Source organism: Thunnus maccoyii, chromosome 13 (assembly GCF_910596095.1).
Source record: "Thunnus maccoyii chromosome 13, fThuMac1.1, whole genome shotgun sequence".
NCBI lineage: Eukaryota > Metazoa > Chordata > Actinopteri > Scombriformes > Scombridae > Thunnus > Thunnus maccoyii.
In genome coordinates this window covers 30,594,022-30,610,683 of record NC_056545.1, presented here as the reverse complement: position 1 = coordinate 30,610,683, position 16,662 = coordinate 30,594,022, and the positions used below count along the sequence as shown (strand labels likewise).

The 16,662-nt window shown below is 39.7% G+C and overlaps 3 protein-coding genes and 1 long non-coding RNA gene across 4 annotated transcripts; 2 read left to right on the top strand and 2 right to left on the bottom strand.

Annotated features, from left to right (window-relative positions):
• The first annotated feature begins 4,186 nt into the window (after positions 1-4,186).
• Positions 4,187-12,513, top strand: LOC121910656. The gene is made up of 2 exons (XR_006099699.1): positions 4,187-4,755; positions 12,138-12,513. It is a non-coding gene; the product is annotated as an uncharacterized LOC121910656 (long non-coding RNA).
• Positions 4,757-5,644, bottom strand: LOC121910654 (histone H2B 3). Its single transcript, XM_042431934.1, has one exon. It carries the CDS (start codon positions 5,585-5,587, stop codon positions 5,207-5,209), a length of 381 nt encoding a protein of 126 aa, XP_042287868.1. The 5' UTR covers positions 5,588-5,644; the 3' UTR covers positions 4,757-5,206.
• LOC121910653 (histone H2A) lies at positions 5,834-6,700 on the top strand. Its single transcript, XM_042431933.1, has one exon. The coding sequence runs from the start codon at positions 5,918-5,920 to the stop codon at positions 6,302-6,304; it is 387 nt and encodes a 128-aa protein (XP_042287867.1). The 5' UTR covers positions 5,834-5,917; the 3' UTR covers positions 6,305-6,700.
• Positions 8,121-11,577, bottom strand: LOC121910655 (heat shock cognate 71 kDa protein-like). The gene is made up of 8 exons (XM_042431935.1): positions 11,358-11,577; positions 10,950-11,155; positions 10,725-10,877; positions 10,090-10,645; positions 9,660-9,862; positions 9,331-9,529; positions 9,000-9,232; positions 8,121-8,333 (listed from the first exon to the last, which is right to left on the bottom strand). Exons 1-8 carry the CDS (start codon positions 11,560-11,562, stop codon positions 8,136-8,138), a joined length of 1,953 nt encoding a protein of 650 aa, XP_042287869.1. The 5' UTR covers positions 11,563-11,577; the 3' UTR covers positions 8,121-8,135.
• Positions 12,514-16,662: the final 4,149 nt, after the last annotated feature.

Below are 16,662 nucleotides of genomic sequence, written 5' to 3'. Positions count from 1 at the left end.
CAAGCCTCATCTCTAAAATTTTCAATTATATGGATTTTTCATTTATTCAATTAGTTGTGTGCAAATTTCCTTTGGAAATGAATAACTACTTATAACTAACTAAGCTCTAAATGAAATAATGGTCTCAGAACTTTGTTGGACCTGTAAATAAAGCATTACCATTTTCTAAATTCTAGTTTAATAGCCTGAACACTATTTCGAAGCCTGGCCTACACAGGAATTACATTTTGAATAAGAAATACAGAATCTGTTATTTATTTATTGTGTTGGCCTAACTGCTGAATTTAAATACAGCCTAAAAAAGTTTTTAACTGTAGAATGTAAACCAAGTTGCTAAAACCCACAGATTCCCATAAAAACTACAGAGGACATGACCTCAGTGTTGACACCATGTAAAAAACAAAACAAAAAATAGAATCTGCTTATGATTTTGGATTTATTGGCTACTTAACTGAATTGCATCATTGTTAAGGTGTTCCTGTTTTTGTGTCCACCCCTTTGACAATGACACATTCAGTATAGCAATGGCTATGTCATATGGGCAATTATTGTTTGGTTTGCAGTGTCATTAGTTTCAAGTGTGCTGTAACGTGTTGTTACTGACAGCTTAGTTTGTGACATCATTAACCTAATTGATGGAACTGAGCAATCAGCTGGCACACCTGGTATTTATTACCTGATGATGGTTTTAAAGTCAAACTGCCTCCGTGCCTTTGTTCTTTTATGGAGTAATTTCACTCTTCTGTGTGCCTAATATCAGTGGATTTCCTGGTTTCTGTATTGATTTATCCTCTTTTTTTATGATATGTTGTATTTATGGAGCTTCCTGTGTATCTGGACCTTGGACTAACGTCTGCAGATCCTTCTTTTTCATGCTTGATGTTTTAGAACTTCTTGGTGTTGTGTTGTGAGTTCAATGATATTCATAATTTGTATACATACAAAACTTAAAGTCATATTATGCAGGAGTTGTGGGTTGTTGTTTGTAAATACACCATTCAAAGTTGGCCCCTCCTCCTCGGCTCAATGACACCAGAGCGAGCTGAGAGAGCAGCGGTTGAGCGAGCTAGAGAGTGAATGAAGAGAGCAAGCAGTGCTGTTGAGAACAAAGCTGTGAGTCAGATAAATAAACATTATTTCCTGATTGTTTCATAGAGGTTACGTTCTAAAGCACAAATAAACACACCCACAGCTCTGCACAACTCTGCGGGAAGGTGCCGCGTTGCCAGATTCGTTATGAATTCAGAGCTTCATCCTGTTCGCTGTGGCCTCTCTGCTCTGCGTGTGTGTAGCTCAGCCCTGCCCTCGGTCAAACAGACACACATATATCACACATACATCCATGACACAGAGACAGAGAGCAGAGTGGAGCAGAGGAGAGAGAAGGAGACAGTGATGTAACCTGGTTGCTACGCTACGAGTCCCAACCTCACACCATGCATGCTGTTATTGGCTGGGGGCTACACACCCACTGCCCAAAGGTTGACACCCATAAGCGTCCCGAACACAGCAAAATAATAAGAAACTAAGCAAATACAGGCAGAAGGCAGGGTCTCTGCAGATACATATACCACCACACACTTCTAATGTGTCATACGTGATGATTTAGAAGCATTATTTTTGTATAAGTCTATACATTGACAGACCTCCTCACCAGTCAATCACTGAATCTTAAAAGTATCACAGTTCTTTATTACACACAAGATTATAACAAAAGTAGCTTTGTTATTGCTACACAGCTACTTAGCCAGTACTTTGATTTCTCACTGAGACAATTAGACTTTTGTCATGGCAGACATTTTGACTTGTTAAAGTAGGAAAAGCACAGAGACCATTGACATTAAGGGTGCTTCTGTTCTGTTCAAGTGTCCCAGTCAACCAGTGAGCCAGCATGCTTATTAATTCCACACCTGTGCTTTTCCTGCTGTGACGTGTCAAAATATCTGATGTGCAGTGGTGGAATGTAACTAAATGAATTTACTCTAGTATTTTTTTTTTTTATAAGGGACTGTACTTGAATACTATTTAATTCTTTTATTTTATCAGAGGGAAATATTATAGGTAACACTTTACAATACAGTTCATAAATCCTTCACTAATAATTCCTAATTGAAGAAAAACCTGATTAGTTACTATAGAACAGACTGGGAGATACTATATTAGTAAATCAGGTCATGTAATGGTAATAATTAGTTCATAATTATCCGTAAATCGGTCATACTCCCCACTTTCTTCATGTCCTTCCTGATTAACTCTGATCCAGACACTGAGTGACACAAAACAGTACCTATTCACACTACTCATTAATTACTCATTACTTAAACATTAGTATTTCTATGCACCTTCAATTAATCATACATCATACCAGTAGTAGTTACTAGGTAGCCCCTCTACTTCATGATTACATCACCATTATCTCCCCTTACCACCATTACCTACTGTTTGTGTCCCTGTGATGTAGTCTGTAAATTCCAGAGAGCAAGTTGTTATGCTTAATGAAAGGCACCAGATCAAGAGTGTTCCCACTGACTTACTGCGCAAAGTTAAAAGTCAAATTAATAAAAACGTTGGCCAGAGGAGAAGAAGTGGGACAGAAAACATGGATATTAAAATCACCGAAGATTAAAACTCTGTCATATCTGGATACAATTAGAGATAAAGGTTATGAACATCCTTTAATAACATCTGGATTCAATTTAGGAGGTCAAAGAGGTCAGAATCTTAAAAATGATACAATTGACAAGAAATAATGCTGAAATTCTGTATACTCAAGACGCTGTTTAGAATTTTTTTTCACATATATCAAAAATCTTTTTGAAGTAGTCTAATGTTTCCTCCCCTCCTAGCCTGTGGTTTGGTCACAAAGCAGCACACTGTAGCTGTCAGGAGTCATGAGATCTGCAGGAATTACAGCACATTAACTTGTACTATGTTAGTCAGTGACTCATGGTGTGTGAATGAACATGATGACCATGACCAACATAACATCAGTGCTTTTTCAACCCAACATGAACTGAATAATGATCAGTGTCACCCTGATTCAATGAGCACATTGCATGTACAATGTAAAAGATGTTGCGATGTAAAACCATAAAATTCCTAAAAAATGTTTTCACTTTGCTCATTTTCAGATTGTGAGCAAAAATGTCCAGCTGAGTCCACATCTTTGTCAAATTTCCTGATGAAATTGAATGGATACTTATCAAAAGTGTTATATCATCATTGGATTTTTAGATCGCTCAAATATCACTATTCACCCCAAGTATCCAGTATATGATTTTTTTGGACTTCTCATTGGCATAAATTACAACTTCCACCTTTATAAAGACCATGCTGTTCTATAAAATTCAATGAATCCAACTCCTACCTCCTGTTTGATGATGTCTTCATCTTATGTTGCCTTAGCTCACAATAAGTGAATCTGATTGCAGTACAACAGAGAATGTACTATACTGAACAGAAACATTAACAATATCCACCCTTCATCCTCATTTTGGCCTGGACTGGTCAGAGATGATGGAGGAGGTGAGACAGCAGCAGAATCTGGTTTTAGGCGATGTGCTGGCTGCTCTGCTGGTTCATCCTGGCTGATGATAAAACACTCCTGGACAGCAGTGATGACAGGAGGTTCATCAGCAGGGGTATACAGGGGTGAATCATATGCTATGGCCTTTGCAGTCACCAGATCTCAACCCAATTGAACATCTATGGGAGATTTGGACTGATGTGTTACACAGCGTTCTCCACCACCAGCATCAAAACACCAAATGAGGGAATATCTTTTTGAAGATTAACTTACTCCCTGACATTAAATAACTACTCAGTATGATGTACCACTTAACTTGGGGTGCACACAAAACAGTAAATAATGTTTAATTAATTAGTAATGAATGAGTAGTTACTGGTTTTGTGCTGCTCAGCAGCTGGTTCAGAGTTAATCAGGAACGACCCATGAAGAAAGTGGTCAGTATGATGATTCACAGATATTCATAAACATATCATGACCTAATGATTCATTAATATAGGATCTCCCAGTCTGTTCTCTAGTAACTCATCTTCTACTATATAGTTATCCATTAGGAATTATTAGGGAAGTACTCATTAATGATTCATCAATTACCAGGTCGTTCCTGATTCGTTCCTCACTTGTTCCTTAGTAACTATACACATTTTTGTGTACATTATTGTAAAGTATTAAGCTAACGTATTTTATAATATATATATTTAATACATATCACTTTTCCCTCTGCTTTATTTATGTGACAGCTATAGTAACTTTACGTATTTAGATTTTAAGAACAAAACATATGATCAAGTTATAAAATAAAATGCATTGAACAGTAATAATATTCAAATTACATTTTTACATACAGTTTTTACATTTAGATTTGTATGTGTAACCCAGTAAAGGTCAGTATGTTGGAACAGGCATTAAACTCCACAACTCATTCAGTTAATTGTCACTTTTATTCCTAGTGTTTAGTTTGAAAGATATTTGAAGAAAATAGCAGAACCTTCAGCTCCCATTCAACAGGAGCCTGTTGAGGCTATCTGAGTCCACACCAGATCGACTGCTGGGATTTGAGTTTAATTGGCAGAGTACTAGCTCTGCACTAGCGGAGTGAACGCCTGCACTCTAACCATCAACTGGACTCTCCAACTACCGTTTGGTGTCGCCCTATTCCAGTTCTTCCAAACATGTTTTCCACCTACTGTCACTAATTGATGAAAAAATGATCCATCATCAGACCACAGGTAAAAACAAACTACTCACTGATAGTAAGTCACAGCTTTAATCTCACAATGTTGGCTTCGACTGTGCCATTACATACAATAGGTTCTTTTGTTGATATTTTTAAGGTGCATGTATACAAATCTGTATTAAAAATGGTGCAAAGCAAAGCACACGTCCACAGTTTAAGAACACCGACTTACATTCGTTCTGAATTTATTAAATTATTTTTTTTTAAAAACGTCACACAGCTGAGAAATAACGAAACACTGAGTTAAAACAAAATGGCAGGCTACAGTTCCAATGAATCTCGAGACATTCAACATAAGTCCTGGGTTAAATTGGCATTCATTCTCCTCGAAAACCGGCAATGGTGCAAAAACACAAACAGCCGACACAGTGGAGGGGGTTTAAGAATCGGCTTGGTGGTGATTTGGTGACTGTTGTTCCCCTGTGTCGAGCCTCTGTCCGCCTCTATTTGGAGCTGGTGTACTTGGTGACGGCCTTGGTGCCCTCGGACACGGCGTGCTTGGCCAGCTCGCCAGGCAGCAGAAGGCGGACAGCGGTCTGGATCTCCCTGGAGGTGATGGTGGAGCGTTTGTTGTAGTGCGCCAGGCGCGACGCTTCTCCTGCGATGCGCTCGAAGATGTCGTTGACAAACGAGTTCATGATGCCCATGGCCTTGGAGGAGATCCCCGTGTCTGGGTGCACCTGCTTCAGCACCTTGTACACATAAATGGCGTAGCTCTCTTTCCTGGTCTTGCGACGCTTTTTGTCTCCTTTCTTCTGGGTTTTGGTCACGGCCTTTTTGGAGCCCTTCTTAGGCGCAGGGGCTGATTTCGCAGGATCAGGCATTTTCGCTTTCGTGCAAACGTCAGGAGGAGAGCAACAAGACACACAGCTCAGGATACCGCCCCATCACCAGTCCCGTACTTATAACGTGGCTGTGTAAATGAGAGTGTGCCATTCCTTCTCTGCGATTGGAGCATCCTTCCCCAGAGGACAGTCATTACCGGAGGACGCGCTGCGCCATTGGCTCGTGCGTTTCAGTTTCACCCGACCAATCGGAGAAGCCTGTGTGGTTTATATTCCTTCACGCATACATACATTACGTAAAGGTCCAAGCTCGTACGTCCACCGTGTCTGCACCGTTCCCTCTCGATCACAAACAATTTTTTAACGATCATGTCTGGCAGAGGGAAAACCGGAGGCAAAGCCCGAGCTAAGGCCAAGTCCCGCTCCTCCCGGGCCGGACTCCAGTTCCCGGTGGGTCGAGTCCACAGGCTACTGCGCAAGGGCAACTATGCGGAGCGCGTCGGCGCCGGGGCCCCGGTGTATCTGGCGGCCGTGCTGGAGTATCTGACCGCTGAGATCCTGGAGCTGGCAGGCAACGCGGCCAGAGACAACAAGAAGACCAGGATCATCCCCCGGCACCTCCAGCTGGCTGTGCGCAACGACGAGGAGCTGAACAAGCTGTTGGGAGGTGTAACCATCGCGCAGGGAGGAGTGCTGCCCAACATCCAGGCTGTCCTCCTCCCCAAGAAGACGGAGAAACCGGCCAAGAGCAAGTAAAAAGACTGCAGGCCCGGAAACAGCCGGGACAAGAGGCTTACCTCAGAGCCAGCCACTTTTTCATATCAGTATTCGTTTTTGGATAAACAAATAGGGGACCGTGTTTGGTGTTGCTGTTTCTACAATGAAAACATACACTCGCTTCTCATCGGGACTATTCATAGACTGCTCCGTCGCCAGTGTTGTGTTCTTGGCTCTGGAAAATGGAGGCGCTTTCTGAAGGCTCGGGATGATGAAGGCTATGGGAAAAAGCAGTTCTTAATATGGACCAATTCTGAAGGGAGGGGAGGGGGTGTTTTATTTTCGCAGTGCTGCTACAAAACGTGCAAAATTTGTGTATTGTTTATGTCATGTTTCAATAAATGTGCTGTTGCCTTTTGGCACAGGGCGAATACATTCAGTCTGTATTTCTGTTGTTGACATCCGGGGACTTTGCAGTGGGTCTTTGTCAGAGCACTAATGGCACAGAGGCGCATAACGGCCTGCAGCCTGTCTGGGATTTGGAGTGGTGCTGTTTAGCATTTGAATAAGAAATATTCTTATTCTCGCACTTTATACCTAAGGTTCAGTTAATGTGCTTCAGGAAGGTTTACTATCACAGTTCCTTCTTTCATAATGTGTTAGGAATTAATGTTTAGCTCAATATTTAGGTCCATAATGGTAGTTAAAATTCAGTTTTACTGCTACAGCAGATGTTAGGAGCCCTTTGGAGGTTGTTAGAACTAGTTTTGAAAATATATTTCCACCACATTTCATCTAATTGGTGGATAATTATTCTGTAGTTGATAGAGGGTATTTATTTTTATTTTACCTCATTGAAATGTAAGGTCAAACATGACTTGGAATGTCAATCCAAACAAGCCATTGATTCTGTCTGGATGTTGGATTGCTCTCCAATGAAATTAGTGAACATTTTATTTTCTTGGAACAATTATTCTTTAGCTCCTCTCTGTCTGAGGATGATGATTTGGGTTTGATGGTCTCAATGCTGTTATTTTCTACATATTCATGCATCTTTTAACTTTGTTTTACCTTTTTAAATTTTGAGATGAACCAAAATCTCTAGACAAGGAGATGAAAATGCTAAGAGTAAGAGCTTTTCAGTGGGTACTGTATAAATGATAATAGTGTGATACTGAAAGGAAAACACAAGAAATATTCACACTTCACAGCTCAGAGAGCACAGCCCTCAGAGTTGATGGGAAACTCAATGCTGGAAAACACTTTTCACCTTTGTTGCAGCAAAATTCCTCTTTGCTGACCTCTGCAGTGAAGAAAACTCATCCACATATCTACTAATTTATCAAGATATTTACCTCAATTTCAAATTATATCATAGAAAAGAAGAAATACATTTAAGTTATTAGGAGATACACTGGCTATAGACAGAGATGCAGTAATGGTAATGTTATGGTTAATTATGTAATTTATTTATTAATAGGTTATTTGCTAATATGTTGTTGCTAAAAACCTCAAAGTCATGTGATACTGCAGCAAAATTTAAACTTCATTTTCATTGCAGGAGGGCTCATTTATACTAAAGTAAAAATATTCCCATTTCTAGATCCAAATTCACAACATTTATCTCCTCAAAATGTTCCTTACTGGTGCAAAGAGGTTCACAGTGAATTCAAATCCACCTGACAAATATGTGTGTTATACAAGCAAGCAATAAGCAAGATACAAGATACATGGCTTAGGCATCATTTATTATTCTGGGTTCAAAAGTGACTTAAAATGCACAGACAGTGTTTCTATTAAATGTTAGGTCTCTGGGAATGTTCATGCTGGGTTATTATTCAGGGATATGAAGGGGACACAGACAAAGTGATTAATCAACTTCCTCAATGGTTGGTCCGGAGGATCCTCCGCCGGTAGGAGCTCCACCAGCTCCGGGGAAGCTGCCTGGCATCCCACCAGGCATCCCACCTGGCATACCACCAGCACTCTGGTACAGCTTGGTGATGATGGGGTTGCACACCTTCTCCAGCTCCTGTTGCTGATGCTCATATTCATCCTTCTCTGCAGTCTAGTACAAGGAAATGAAATCATGTTTTTTCATATTCTGTAGGAATTACTTGACAGTTTAAATGTTAAATAAATTCATTTTGAACTCTGTTAGTGTTGCAACACTGGTGAGGATAATACAGCCTGACGAAACACTAGTGTACTTCTCAGCATGACATCACCATTCTGTGATGACATGAATGAAATATCTATGTTGTTAGTCCCGGACCCACTCATATTTGGAGTTACAAATCAATCTGTATCTAATGTAAATAAGGAAAGGTATTTATGTGTAGTGTGATAACACACACCTTGGCATTGCAGTCTGAATGTGATCACATCTGCTGGATCATCTCTGGATGTGGTCTTACTTGTACTGTGATCAGATCTCAAGTCACAGACAGCCAGATACAATCTGTCTGCTTACGTCCTACTAAATTATCCACTCACAACTTCAGAATAGCAGAGTTAACCCTTGATTGATCCTTGATTGAAGAAATTAAGTTAAGTTTTAAAGCAAATATTGTGTATATGTGGCAACAAATCAACAAAATCTTTTCTTTCACAAAAACGTATTAATTTATGGACCATTAATATGTATAATAACAGGAAAGTGGAGAGGAAAAACATGTTAATCATGTTGTTTTCCATAAATGAATTGCTTTCATAGGTCAACATCAATTCTTACCTGGTTCTTGTCAAGCCAGCTGATAACCTCATTGCACTTGTCCAGAATCTTCTGCTTGTCGTCGTCACTGATTTTGCCAGCAAGCTTCTCATCCTCCACTGTGGACTTCATGTTGAAAGCATAAGACTCCAGGCCGTTCTTAGCAGACACCTTGTCACGCTGGACGTCATCCTCTGCCTTGTACTTCTCAGCTTCCTGAACCATGCGTTCAATATCCTCCTTGCTGAGACGACCTATCATAAAACAGACAAGATAAGCATTTAATCATCCAGTGTTTGAATAACACTATTGCTGTATTTGAGTTGAGCAGTGTTTTTATTCGTTTTTGTACCCTTGTCATTGGTAATGGTGATCTTGTTCTCCTTGCCAGTGCTCTTATCCACTGCAGAGACATTGAGGATTCCATTGGCATCAATATCAAACGTCACCTCGATCTGGGGAACACCACGAGGAGCAGGAGGGATGCCTGTCAGCTCAAACTTGCCCAGAAGGTTGTTGTCCTTCGTCATGGCACGCTCACCTTCATAAACCTGTGGGGTATTAAGTATGCAATGTCACTTCAGCTACTCAAACATCCCAGAAATGAACTGGATAATGACGTGACCTCTGCTAGAACAGTATATTGCACAAAAATTGAATCATATCCTCTAGTGTCCTCACCTGGATAAGCACACCAGGCTGGTTGTCAGAGTAGGTGGTGAAGGTCTGGGTCTGCTTGGTAGGAATGGTGGTGTTACGCTTGATCAGAACAGTCATGACACCTCCAGCTGTCTCAATACCCAGTGACAGAGGGGTGACATCCAGAAGCAGCAAGTCCTGGACATTCTCAGACTTGTCACCGCACAGAATGGCAGCCTGCACAGCTGTAAATACAATACTAGTCAAAAGTCTGGACACACTTTCTCATTCAAGTGAATAGGAAGGTGTGTCCAAACTTCTGACTGGTACTGGAAGTGTGACTTTGAGTGTTAGACTTTGAATGGGACAGGCAGTGCACATTTTTCATTTTAGCCATTGGACAAAAAAACATTCTCAGTCAAAAATTATATCTAGTAGGTGGATATGCTTGGTTGAGAAGCTAGACACCTACCAGCTCCATAGGCAACAGCTTCATCGGGGTTGATGCTCTTGTTAAGCTCCTTGCCATTGAAGAAATCCTGCAGCAGCTTCTGGATCTTTGGGATACGGGTGGAGCCACCAACCAAGACGATGTCATGGATCTGCCCTTTGTCCATCTTGGCATCACGGAGTGACTTCTCCACAGGGTCCAGGGTGCCACGGAAGAGGTCAGCGTTGAGCTCCTCAAAGCGAGCCCTGGTGATGGAGGTGTAGAAGTCAACTCCCTCATACAGAGAGTCGATTTCAATGCTGGCCTGGGTGCTGGAAGACAGGGTACGCTTTGCCCTCTCACAGGCAGTACGGAGACGACGGACAGCTCTCTTGTTGTCACTGATGTCCTTCTTGTACTTGCGCTTGAACTCTGCGATGAAGTGGTTGACCATGCGGTTGTCGAAGTCTTCCCCACCAAGATGAGTATCACCAGCAGTTGACTTGACCTCAAAGATACCATCCTCAATGGTCAAAATGGACACATCGAAGGTGCCACCACCAAGATCAAAGATGAGTACGTTCCTCTCAGACCCAACCTGGAAACAAGAAAAGTTTGAGCACAGTTTTACTGGTGGATTTAAAACATGATACAACCACAACTGACTTAAATCTTACCTTCTTGTCCAAGCCATAAGCAATAGCTGCTGCAGTGGGCTCATTAATGATTCTCAACACATTTAGACCAGAGATAGTTCCAGCATCCTTGGTTGCTTGACGTTGCGAGTCATTGAAGTATGCAGGTACAGTGATAACGGCATTCGACACAGACTAAAAAACATGAAAAGAGGAGTTTTAAGTACATTGTATTGTATATAATGCAGTTATATTATGTGAACTTACCTTCCCGAGGTAGGCTTCAGCAATCTCCTTCATCTTCGTCAGCACCATGGAGGAGATCTCCTCTGGGTAGAAGGTTTTGGTTTCGCCTTTGTATTCGACCTCCACTTTGGGGCGTCCACTATCACTGATTACATTGAATGGCCAGTGCTTCATATCAGACTGAACTACTGTGTCTTCAAATCGTCTGCCAATCAAACGTTTAGCATCTGCAATCCCCAGGAAAGAATAAAAAAAATATTTGTATCTGCTGCTTGTTCAGATCCAAGTTCATTTTCCCATCATATTGCAGTGTTGTGCTGTCACTGCCAGTGTTCTAGCAGTGACAGCACAACACTGCACACTGCACAAGACCATGTGGATAAATTAATATTTCATGACACATATCACTTCACTTTGCTGTAACCTTACCAAAGACTGTGTTGGTGGGGTTCATGGCAACCTGGTTCTTGGCTGCATCTCCGATCAGCCTCTCAGAATCTGTGAAGGCCACATAGCTGGGTGTGGTCCTGTTGCCCTGGTCGTTGGCAATAATTTCAACTTTGCCATGCTGGAACACACCAACACAGGAGTAGGTGGTCCCAAGATCGATACCAACTGCTGCCCCTTTGGACATGATTTCTCTGAGAAAGTAAAACTATTCTGTAAAAGTAAAACAATTAATAGTTAATGTTATTCCAGCAGGGGGCAATGACACCAAAATAAACAGGCCTGTAAAGTCTGCATATGTTAATCAACTAGTTTTAGGTTTAATCATATCTTACAATATGTCAAATTTTTAATGAGATATCCTCTCCTTCTAAAAAAATCAATTCAAATAAATTTCAGTTTGAACAGAATTATTATTGTAGGAATGTCATTGTTTAAAACTTTATACTTTATTATTTTAGAGAGCACAACATCTGCCTGAATTTTCTTGACATCCAATTGTGATGGCTCGTGTCATCTTTCAGGTGTAGACTGTCACAGGATTAACACACTGCCACAGATCAGATGTCAGTGGACAGCAGCCAAGTTAAGCTGTACAAACACTCTATAGTCTGAACAGAAAAAGTATAGAGTGGGTCTAGGCAACTGTTTAAAAAGTCCATTTGTAAAAGTCTTAAGTCACATAGATCATTCAGTCTCCCTGCATTACATATTCTACATTTGTTCGCTTAATACTTTGAATAAAATGTGTTTGTTGTGCAGTGCAGGATTGCGCAGCCTGCAGGATCCAGCACCACACCACGTTCTGCAGCATCAGGCTGAAAAGTGCTATTCAAGCTGCTGATCTCAGGACCATCTGGGTGAGACAGGCACTCACACCTCCCTCCCCCCACCGCCTGTGACTGACAGACATATATGCGCAAAGTTACATGCTTTGGTAAGACTGACACCCTGAGCCAAGTATTCTCAAAAGTAACATCACTGCAGCTGTGAATATCTACAAAAGATCTACTTTTTAATTCAGTATTTTCTGTGATAAGAGTATGAAGATAAACATATAGTCTACATAAGAAATACCAAGAAATATAGACCAAATGAATACTGTAGTGATATGATAGAAATAAAAACATTACTAGTGTCACCATTAATTTATTATTTGGTACCACATACCACCCATAGAACAGAAAACGTGTTGTCAGTGATAGGGTATTTGGCACATAGAAGGGTTAACTGGCAACAATGCATAAGCCGTGTGAGAGATATCCTTGTCCTACCTGGTGATGATGCTGTGACCTATGGGGCTGCTGCAGGCTGACTCTCTCCTCCAACAATTACATACAGGCAGAAGATGCCGGCCGCACTGTTTCTGTACAAGCCTGTCAACGACATATGAGCCAATCAGCTTGCAGAACAGCAGTGAGCTTCCAGCACATTCTGGATCAGTCTGCGCGTGCCCTTAAAGCTCCTCTGATTGGCTAAAACTTGACAACTGTTTAAAAAAAAAAATCTCTTAGAATAAAAGAGATCAGAGTCGGACATAGCTGGAGAAAGTTCTAGGGCTTTACACAATGTATAGGTGGGGCTTGGATAAGTGGAGGCAACTCTTTCACAGAGCACATAATTCTCATTGTTTCTTGAATAATTCATTAGAGATGAAAACATGGTTGCTTTTTTTTTTTTTTAATCAAATTGACTGTAAGAGAGTGATGCAGCCTACCAGGACTGGTAAACTCAATATGAGCATTATCATTTTAGCAGTGTTGGATAACGCTACTTTTTAAAGTAACTCGTTATATTACAACATTATTGCCATTGAAAAGTAATTCGTTACGTTGCAGCGTTACCTACTCTTAAAAGTAACTCGTTAGACTACTTTTGAATTACTTGAATTTACCAACAATGAAAACCCCTTTGCGTTTCCTTGCGTATTAATGCAAATACTTCCACATACAGGTTGTCCTCTCTGTCATCTCGCTAGTTGAGACGCACACGCGCACTGATACAACTGCAGGACACCTTCCACTAGCTCGCAGTTTACCCGCCAACCAGCAGGATTAGGTGCAGAAACAGAAAAGAAACAGTGCGCATGCGTCAGAGATTTTCTCCCTTTTTTGACATGCAGCAACAATAGAAAGGAAATATGTTAAGCGTGTTGAGGCGATGTGTTTATGGACATATATCTAAGTTGTGTTCTTCACATAGTTTACAGTTTACTGTTGTGAAATAATGCATTTTGTACCATGACTGAGGTTCTGTGTATGGTTAGTAGATTCCCTCCAGTACAGTAGCTAGAGGGCGCTGTAGTGTTGGTAACATACTTTTGTCTATCCCTTTGTACAAACTTTATTTAGTAAACATTAAAATACACAAAACAGTGCGACATTTACTCAACGTAATGGTGCACAAAGAAAAAAGAATGTAAAAAGAAATAAAGTACATAAATGAATAACTAAAAATACTTTAAGAAGAAGCTGGGATAAATACACTTGTCATCACATACATTCACATACAAATCCAGTAAAATTGGGGGAAACTTTTTGTTTTTCATTTATGTATGTGACATTTACCATGTAGAATCAATAAGTTTACTATGAATTCAATGTTACATTTATCATGTTCAAAATGTGTAATGACATTTCACATTCAATTTTAATATTATGATTAGTTTTACACATTATATAATCTTCCATTCAAGACCAAACAGTAACTGAATGTATACTGAATGTAAGATAAAAGATTCTGGTTCATTGTTGTAAAAATTATATTTGTTTTCAGTATCTAAAAAATTGTAGACATATAGATTTGTTTATATATATTGTGTAAAATGCTGACGTGTACTTCTTTAATCGTATTGTTAATCCAGAATTTATATAGTAATAATAGCCATGCTCTCTGCCGCTCAGTACCCATAAAAATGTTGTTCCAAAAAAGCTTTTCCTCTGGGAGTAATTTTCCTTCTTTCATAGAATGTGCTACACATATGTTTATTGTTGCATCCAGTATTCATAATGTCAATACCATTTATCATCAAAAGGGTTTCTATCCTCAGTGTTTCTTGATATTGAACATGACTTTTCATTAGATGTAATAGACCATTAGGAATCACTTTCATTACATAATTAAATTCTCTTCTTGTTACAGGAAAGGTTTTAATAAGAGGGCATCACTCATAACTGAACAATAAACCGCTGGTATCAAAGAGATCACTTACATAAATAGTACCTTTATCAACCCAATTTTGCTTAAAGATAGATTTTTTTTCATCAGTAATGTCTCCACTATTCCATATGATAGTTTTGTGAGGGGAAAAGTTATGTATGTAACATAAATTCCAAGCTAGGAGGGCCTGTTGATAAAGTTTAGATATTTTAAAGGCAATTTGGTGATATATCAAATAAAGACTACCCAGTTTTCTAAAGATATTGTTTGGAATAAGATACAAAATAGAATTTGGGGCCCTTTAATCCATCCAAATCCACCTTCTTTTCAAATACCTGCCATGAAATGCCTGTTTCTCGTGACATCATCTTTCTGCTTGAGTTCCAGCCACAGTGAACATCAAGCAATACGGTAAGGTAACAGATTGCTTATTTGAAAATGTAACTAAATAACTGATTACTTGAATTGCAAAACTAGTGTGTTATGTTAGTCATTACAGAAAAAAAGTAATCCGAGTGCTCTAATGCATCACCCCCAACACCGATCATTGGCATAGTTTGACCAATATAGACAAACATCAATCATATAGTCAAAAACTCATTATTGGCCATGTGCTTTTAAAGTTAGTAGTATCATGTGATATAATGATAACATTAGCATAAAAGTGGTCAAAGTAAAGAGGTGGTAGACTGAATTTAGAAGATTCCATTGCATCGCTGCTCATGTAGGAAAATACAGTTACACTACATCTACAGCATTGCAGTGAAACCACTACAGTATATTGCTACAAGTTTTATTTACACGTCATTTGATAATTCTGGTAAAGTCTTTTACCACAAGAGCTTTTTAGCCACTGTCAGTCAGGTTACTGTATGCTCTTTTCATGAGTGTGAGTCATTTAACCTGCCTCCACCTTCACAAGTGAAACTACACCTGCACAGTGCTGCTGCATTATTATCTTTGCATGATATGTCGCAGTCTTTTTCAAACATATATCACAAACATATTATTTGATCTGATGACAAAACACTGAATTTAAACTGACAGAGAAAGAGAGATGTTTAGAGGGTCATATTTTATTTAGCATAAAATTGAACGCCTACATTGGTTTAAGAAACCTTAATATGCAATATGATAATACCAAAGTTCATACAAAAAATGTTGTTTTCAAGGTTTTCTTCTGTTATTTTGCCAAACCAAAATACAACCTAAATCTAACGCTTGTACAGAAAAATCAAAGAGAGCTAGCGATAGAGCCTGCTGTTCAGCTCAAAGAAGTACAGACTGCGTTAAGTATGTACACTACTAATGATTTAATCATGTGAATATAATGATTTGTGTTTTTGATATCTGTCTGAATATCTGTCTCTGTTCCAATGTTGAGATAAAAAAGCATGTTTCATTAACTTTAAGTTAAAGAGTCAACACACATTTGTATAAGTTAGGATACACTTTGATATGTTTGAGGAAATTGTATTTTTAGTCACCTTCAAGTGAACAGTACAGGGTCCTTGTAGTTTAGTCTCCCCTAACTAGTACTACATATTTTCATCTTTTCAAACATACTTAAAATATTTTAATTCGTTTAATCTTGTTTTTTGGTCCCCCCCCCCCGGGTTCCTAGATGCTCCAGCCAAATCTCAACTCCAACTGGCCCCCTGTTCATCCCCATCCAATTGACCCCTTTCATCCCTCCCCTCATTCCCTATCATCCCATCGTACCTGACCTTGACCAACCTTCGGTTCCTGTTCGTCCCCTGGCGGTTGACTCTCTTTGTCCCTCTCCTCTACCCCAATCATCCCACCGCAATTGACACTTATTTAATTCCTCCCAAATCTTCTTGCCAATCCCAATAAACTATTCTTTTAAATACTGCACAAATGGCGTGGTCTTTGTTGAGGAAATGCTATTTAGCATCACCATTATTCTGTGTTTTTGTTGTTTTATGTTCTCCAGTTTGATTGTGTGTTCCGCTGTTGGTGTGTGTGTGTGTGTGTGTGTTTTACTGTTCCGGGTCTAGTGTGTTTCGATGCTTATGTCTTTATAAAAACACGGGTCTTGATGGAACATTAGAAATGGCAATTGTATTTGTTTTTGATACAAATGTATAATTCCGCAAAACCCAAT